This window comes from Orycteropus afer, unplaced genomic scaffold, assembly GCF_000298275.1.
Source record: "Orycteropus afer afer isolate SDZICR_OR568_19922 unplaced genomic scaffold, OryAfe1.0 scaffold00097, whole genome shotgun sequence".
Lineage (NCBI taxonomy): Eukaryota > Metazoa > Chordata > Mammalia > Tubulidentata > Orycteropodidae > Orycteropus > Orycteropus afer.
Window position 1 is genome coordinate 5346912 of NW_006921684.1, and position 8067 is coordinate 5354978.

General features: G+C 41.2%; 1 protein-coding gene across 1 annotated transcript in view; it reads left to right on the top strand.

Moving 5' to 3' along the window:
- The first annotated feature begins 629 nt into the window (after positions 1-629).
- RXYLT1 (ribitol xylosyltransferase 1) overlaps positions 630-8067 on the top strand; it is a 45466-nt gene continuing 38028 nt past the window's right edge. Inside the window, exons 1-2 of the mRNA XM_007942728.2 lie at positions 630-798; positions 3864-4019. Coding sequence (XP_007940919.1) covers positions 630-798; positions 3864-4019 — 325 coding nt within the window. The remainder of the gene's footprint in view (positions 799-3863; positions 4020-8067) is intronic.

Sequence of the window (8067 nt, forward strand, 5' to 3'; positions counted from 1 at the left end):
ATTGCCCAATCTTCCTTCCAAGGAGTGGCTGGTGGCTTTGAACCGCCAGCCTTCTGGTTAGCAGTCAAAATGCCTTAGGCACTACGCCACCAGAGTATAGTATAAAATATGATTCTTTAAAGAGGTATTTATAGTCATTCGTTTATCAATGCAGCAAGCCCTGGACTAGTCGCTGGAGATCCTGTATTTTAAAAACATGACATGATCCGTATCTCCACGTGGCTTTCACAGACCACCACGGCTGCTGTCGTTTCTTAAAGATTTTGGCTAAGTTTTGGGGGAGGGGGACCACCGGGAAGGAGAGGTAGGGTTGAAAGGGGCCAAGAATATACCGCTACTGCGGAGGTCAAGAGAGGCTGCCAAAAGCCAAAGGCGTTAGAGTCTCCCCGCCCCACGAGGGGCGGAGGCTGGAAGGATCCGCGCCTGTACCGAGGCAGGCAAAAGAGCTGGGAGCCTGCCAGAGATGGACTGGGGGCGGAGCGAAGGACCGGAACTGGGCGGAGGAGCTGTGGGAGTGGAGGGTCGGGCCTAGGCTTGCACCAGTCGCCACCAGAGCCCCGCGTGTCACCTGCGGCTTCTCCTAAGCCCCACTTTATGGAGGCGGTAGGCTGACGGGAGGCCGGGGTGGGATGCGGCTGACGCGAAAGCGCCTCTGCTCCTTTCTAATCGCTCTGTACTGCCTCTTCTCCCTCTACGCTGCCTACCACGTCTTTCTCGGGCGCCGCCACCGGGCGCCGGCCGCGTCCCCGCGGGGCCTCAGGAAGGGGGCGGTCCCGGCGCGGGAGAGGCGCGGCCGAGGTAGGGCTGGGCCTTGGCCCTGTGCAGCGTGAGCGTCTGATCAGTGGGCTGCGGGGCGGGGGGCAGGTCGGAGTCTGTCTGTGTGGCACGGGCCTGGCTCGTGGACCGGGATTGTCCTTGGGCACCTGTATTGATTTTTCTCCTCCAGTTCTCGTGAACTAGGCTTGAGCTCAGAATTGGAGAGTAAGCGTTTTACTTGTCCTATTTCGAATCTCATATGCCATCCAGTCTCTGCAACCCTGTGACTGACGGGCGCGCACACCTTCAAAACAGGTATTGAGTGTTCAAGACTTTGTCCAAACTGCTCGATTGATTCGCAGAAACGCTATGGAAGGCTGCAAATCGCCCCTGAGTTTAAGACATCTATTTCCATTTTGGAACAAGAACCTTCTCAAAGCATGCGTTCAGGTTAGAAGGCCAGGTGGCTTTCCTTCCAGGTTCGAGCCCCTTGAGCTGTATTTTAACCGTGTCAGGATCCAACTCATCTTTTATCAATCCTTCTTTCAGAATTTTATACAATTTTGTCTAAAACTGGTGGACACTTCACATTCTAAAATCAGGTTTTTCTGTGTAGGTTATGTTATGTATGTACAATGGAGTCCTTGGGTGGTGCAAATAGTTAAGGAGCTTGGCTACTAAATGAAAGAAGTTCGAGGTTCAAATCCATCAACAGTACCATGGAAGAAAGTCCTGGCAATCTACTTCCAAAAACCAGCCATTGAAAACCTGATAATGCAGAGTTCTATTCCAATACATATGGGGTTGCAATAAGTCACAGTCAGTTTGATGGCAACTGGCTGGGTCTGTGTTTTTAATGTATAAAGGGAATGGAAGAAATAATGAGGTAAAAGAGCTGAACAGGAAATTTCAAGGGGGCAGCTTGAAAAAGACAAAGTAAAGTGTTATAATGAAAAGTGCAAAGACCTGGAATTAGACAATCAAAGTGGAAGAATATGCTCAGCATTTCTCAAGCTGAGAGAACTGAAGAAGGATTCTATGTGCAAAATATGGAACAATGCAGGAAGCATCAAAAGAAGATGGAAGAAATACACATTAGTCACAATACCAAAAAGAATTATTGGTCAATGTTCAGCCATTTCAGGGGGTAGCATATGATCAAGAATCTGTGGTATTAAAAGAAGTCCAGGCTGCGCTGAAGGAATTGGCAAAAAATAAGGCTTTAGGAATTGATGGAGTACCTATTGAAATGTGTCAACAAATGGATGCAGTATTGGAGGCATTCATTCATTTATGCCACAAAATTTATGCCAAAGACAGCTACTTGGCCAACTGACTAGAAGAGATCCATATTTGTTCCCATTCCAAACAAAGATGATCCAACAAAATATGGAAATTATTGAACAATATCATTAATATCATACACAAGTAAACTTTGCTAAAGATAATTCAAAAACGGTTGCAGCAGTACACTGACAGGGAACTGCCAGAAATTCAAGCCAGATGCAGAAGAGGACATGGAATGAGGGACATCATTGCTGATGTCTGATGAATCTTGGCTGAAAGCAAAGAATACCAGAAAGAAGTTTACCTGTGCCTTACTGACTATGCAAAGGCGTTCAGCTGTGTAGATCATAACAAATTATGGATAGCTTGTGATGAATGGGAATTCCAGAATACTTAATTGTGTTCATGAGGAACCTATACGTAGACCAAGAAGCAGTTGTTCAAATAAAAAAAGGGAATACTGCATAGTTTAAAATCAGGAAAGATTTAAGTCATGTTTGTATCCATTCACCAACTTATTCATTGTGTATACTGAGCAGATAATCCAAGGAACTGGCATATGTGAAGAATGTGGCATCAGGATTGGAGGAATACTTACTAACATCTGGGATAAGCATGCAACCTTGATAAGATGCAGCCTTCCTTGTTGAAAGTGAAGAAGACCTGAAGTAGTTCTTGATGGAGCTCAAAGCCTAAACACTTCACTGTGGATTACACCTCAACATAAAATCCTAACAACAGGACCAATAAGCAACATCATAATAAATGGAGAAAAGATTGAAGTTGTTAAGAATTTCATTTTACTGAGATCTACAGTCACACTCATGGAAGCAGCAATCAGGAAATCAGACATGCTGCATTGGGCAAATCTGCTGCAAAAGACCCCTATGAAGTGTTTAAGAGCAAAGATGTCACTTCAAAGGTTAAGGTGCACCTGACCCAAGCCGTGGTATTTTCAGTAGCCTTGTATGCCTCACTCATATGCTTTGAATGTATTGGTAAAATATTGAATATGCTAGGGACTGCTAGAAGAACAAACAAATCTGTGTTGGAGGAGGTAGAGCTGGAATGCTCCTTGGAAGTGAGAATGGCCAGGCTTTGTCTCTCATTCTTTGGTCATGTCAGAAGGGACCAGTCCCTGTAGGATAGCATGCTTGGGAAAGTAGAGGGTCAGTGAAAAAGGGGAAGAGCCTCAACAAGATGGATTGACACAGTGGCTACAACAGTGGGCTCAAGCATGATGATTGAGAGGACGGTGCAGAACTGGGTAGGTTTTCATTCTGTTGTACAGAGATTCGCTGAGAGAACCGATCTGATGGTTCTTAATAACAAACGTGTAAGTTGATATATATTGCTCAGCTGTTTTAAAAGGCTTTACCTTGGAGAATATCATTGTCTTTGTTACCTTTTTATTTGTAAGATCTTTCAGAGTAAAGGTAAGTTATGATTTCCTTTTTTAAAAAATGTATATTTAACCAATTCAAATTCAGTTGCTTTATCACTTTGAAAAATTGAGGTAAGAATGATATTAGAATTCCCTAACATCTAGTTTAAATGACTTAACTACAGCTATACTTTACTGAGCCCCTTGATGGTGTAGATAGTTGAGTGCTTCACTGCTAACTGAAGTGTTGGTGGTTTGAACCCACCCAGAAACACCTCAGAAGAAAGGCCTGGTAGTGTGCTTCTGAAAGGAGCCCATGTACTCTTGCCACTCATGAGGTTGCCAAGAGTCAGAACTGACTTGAAGCAGCTGAGGTTTTTTTGTTGTTTTGCTTGTTTTACCTTACTGATAAACACTTTTACTCTTTTTAAAACAGAACAATCTGCTTTGGAAAGTGAAGAATGGAATCCGTGGGAAGGAGATGAAAAAAATGAGCAACAACACAGACTTAAAACTAGCCTTCAAATATTAAATAAATCCACAAAAGGAAAAACAGACCTTAGTGTACAGATCTGGGGCAAAGCTGCCATTGGTAAGTTAATGTGTAGAGTTAGTAAAAGGCACCATGACACACACTTTATTGACATTAAATCAAATTCATTTTAATAGTTCATCATTTATTAAGACAGGATGCATTTTTTTGAGGTTTTGTCAATCTCTTTTTTGCACAAACACATATAGTCCATTATTGGCTTTCACATACAAAATAAACAGCATTTTTTTTTACGGTAGGACTATCTCAGAACTTTTAATATGCAGTGTTTATTGTGTGTATCCAAAATGAGGATGTAGTATGTACCGTATTAAACTTCAAGGAGCTCTGGTGGTGCTGTGGTTAAAGCATTCAGTAGCTAACCAGAAGGTCCACAGGAGAAAGATGAGGCAGTCTGCTTATGTAAAGATTTACAGCTTTGGAAATCTTATAAGGCAGTTCTCTGTCCTGTAGGGTTGCTATGAGTCAGAATCAACTGGATGACAATAGGCTTTTGGGTTTGTTTAAACTTGATTGCCCACAGAAGCATTTTATTCCAACTCTTACTATGGTAGAGTAGAAAATGGCATGCTCAGTGAGGGCCAGAAGAGTTAGAAAGGATTTAGTGAATTATTGTTATTAGGTGCTATTGAGTCAGTTCCGATTCACAGTGAAGCTGTGTACTACAGAACGAAACACTGCCCAGTTCTACGCCATCAGTTGCCAGCCCAGTTAAAAGGCATCAGTTCTTCTTTAGTCATCTTTATTCATTATCCAGCTTTTATATGCATATGAACCAGTTAAAAATACCATGGCTTGGGTCAGGTGCACCTTAGTCCTCAGTGAGACATCTTTGGTCTTTAACATAAAAAGAGGTCTTTTGCAGCAATTTTACCCGGTGCAATACATCGCTTGATTTCTTGACTGCTGCGTGTTGATCGTGGATCCAAGTAAAATGAAATCCTTAACACTTCAGTCTTCTCTCCCTTCATCATGATGTTACTTCTTGGTCCAGTTATGAGGATTTTGTTTTCTTCATGTTGATATGTAATCCATACAGAAGGCTTCAAGTCCTCTTTGCTTTCAGCAAGCAAAGTTTGTCATCTGCATAAGCACAGGTTTATAAGTCTTCCTTCAATCCTGATGCCACATTCTTCTTCCAATAGTCAAGCTTCTTAGATTATTTGCTCACGATACATATTTAATACATATAGTAGAAGGATACAAACCTGACACACCCATTTCCTGATTTTAAAGCATGCATTATCCCCTTTTCTATTTGAATGGCTGTCTCTTAATCTATGTACAGGTTCCTTACGAGCACAATTAAGTGCTGTGGAATTCCCATTCTTTGCAGTGTTATCCATAATTTGTCATGATCCACGTATAGTTAATAGAACACAAGTAAACATCTTTCTGGTATTATTTGCTTTTAGCCAAGATCCATCTGACATTAGCAGTGATGTCCCTCATTCCATGTCCTCTTCTGCATCTAGCTTGAATTTCTGGCAACTCCCTGTCGATGTACTGCTGCGACCATTTTTTAATTATCTTCAGCAAAATTTAACTTGCATACAATGTTCAATAATTTCTGCATTTTGTTAGGTCACCTTTCTTTGGAATGGGAATAAATACGGATCTCTTTCCACTGGCTGAAAAGGTAGCTGTTTTCCAGATTTCTTGGCATATACCAATGAACACTTCTGGCATTATATCCATTTGTTGAAATATCTGATTAGTATTCCATGAATTCCTGTAGCCTTATTTTTCACCACTGCCTTCAATGCAGCTTGCACTTCTTCCTTCAATACCATCAGTTCTTAATCTTATGCTACCTCCTTTAATGGTTGAACATCGACCAGTTCTTTTTAGCACAGTGACTGTATTCCTTCCATCTTCTTTTGATGCTTCCTGCATCATTCAGTATTTTCCCCCTGGAATCATTCAGTATTGCAACTCAAGACTTAACACTTTTTCCTCAGCTCTTTCAGCTTGAGAAATGCCAAGCATGTTCTTCCCTTTTGCTTTTGAACTAAATTATCTTCTTGAGCTGCCCTTGGGAAATCTTCTGCTAAGCTCTTTTACTTTATCATATCTTCCATTCCTTTTACCTATTTTGTGTTCAGGAGTAACTTTCAGAGTCTCTTCTGACATCATGTTGGTCTTTTCTTTCTTTCCTATATTTTTAGTGATTTTTTTTTTTTTTTTCCTTTCTTCATGTGTAATATCCTTGATGTTATTCCACAACTCTTCTGGTCTTTAGTCATTAGTGTTCAGTGTGTCAAATATGTTCTTGAGATGGTTTCAGCATTCAGGTGGGATATTGTCAAGACTGTACTTTGATTCTCGTGGACTTGTTTTAATTTTCTTCTGCTTCATCTTGAACTTGCATATGACCAATTGATGGTCTGTTCTGCATTCGGCCCCTGACCTTGTTCTGACTGATACTGAATTTCTCCTCCATGTCTTTCCACAGAAATAGTCAATTTGATTCCTGTGTATTCCATATGGCAAAGTCTATACATGTAGTTGCTGTTTATGTTGTTGAAGGTATTTGCAGTTAAGTCCTTGATCTTGCAAAACTCTGTCACAGACATTCCTTCTATCACCAAGGCCTTATCTTCCAATTACCTATCCTTTGTTTCCAACTTTTGTATTCCAATCACCAGTAATTTTCAGTGCATCTTGATTGTACATTTGATCAACTTCAGACTGCAGAGGTTGGTAAAAATCTTCAGTTTCTTCATCTTTGGCTTTAGTGGTTGATACTTAAATTTGAATAGTGGTCATTTTAACTGATCTTCCTTGTAGGCATATAGATATTATCCTGTCACTGACAGTATTATACATCAAGATTTTGGTGGTTATGTTTGTGTGTCAGCTTGACTGAGTGAGTGGCTGGGCAGCTGGTGGTAGTTATTCCCCATGATGAGATTGGCAATCAGCTCCATGGTGGGATCTACCACAAGCAGCTGAGTAGCTGCTTTGGGTATGTGATCTGCTTTCTGTATATAAGTAGCAGCTTTGAGAATGGTCTCTAATTATGGCACACTTGGACCCTACATGTAGATGTGTCATTGTTCAGCAGCCTGCCATGCTCTGCCGACCTTGGGACTTAAAATGGACTTAAGTTGATGGTCTGCTATGTGGTTTGGTAACATCGAGACTGTGCATTTTTACTCGTCAACCTTAGACTTCTCAGCCTCAGCAGCCAGCAGCTATCTGAGTGAAAAAATGCCTCTAGTTCCAACGGGCAGGAAGCAGGAGGCAGAGCTGGACCCCAAGGTTGAGGGGCTTTTACCCAAACCCTAGAGCCTTTGAACTTGGACTTAAAACCTCCAAACTGTAAGAGAATAAACTGTTAAGGCCATCCTATTTGTGGTATATTCTTGTCAGAGCGGCATTAGGTAACCAGAATAAGGATAGATCTTGAAATGTTCTTTTTAATGATGAATATGATGCCATTCCTTTTGAATTTTTCAGCCTTGAAAACGCGGTGGTAGACTATATTATTTGATTCAAAACGGCCAGTACCAATCCATTTCAGCTCACTACTGCCTAGAATATTGAAAACTTTTTTTTGAGAGCTTCCAGTTTTCTTAGATTCATACTTTATACATTCCATGTTCTGATTTTTAGTGGAAGTTGGCAACTGTTTCTTCTCATGTTGAGTCATACAACATTAAAAAATGAAGGTCCCAAAAGTTTTACTTCATCCACATTAATAAGATTAATTGTACTTTAAGGAGGCAGCTCTTCCCCAGTCATATTCTGAGTGCCTTCCAACCTGAGGCTCATCTTCCAGCACTGTATAAGATAGTGTTCAGCTGTGATTCATAAGGTTTGCACTGGTCGGGTTTTTAGATATAGATTGCCAGGTCCTTCTTTCTAGTCTGTCTTAGTCTGAATGTTCAGTTAAAACCTGTCCAGTGAGTTAAATGGGATTTTATTTGGGTTTGAATATGAGTTGGATTTATGTACAAAAAGTGATAAAGTACCAGATGAGGAGATGCAGCAAGATGGCGGACTAGGCAGAAAGACTGCACAGACCCTCTTCAACAAAGAAAAGGGAAACCAATTAACACAGACACAGAAGATAATCCTGGAT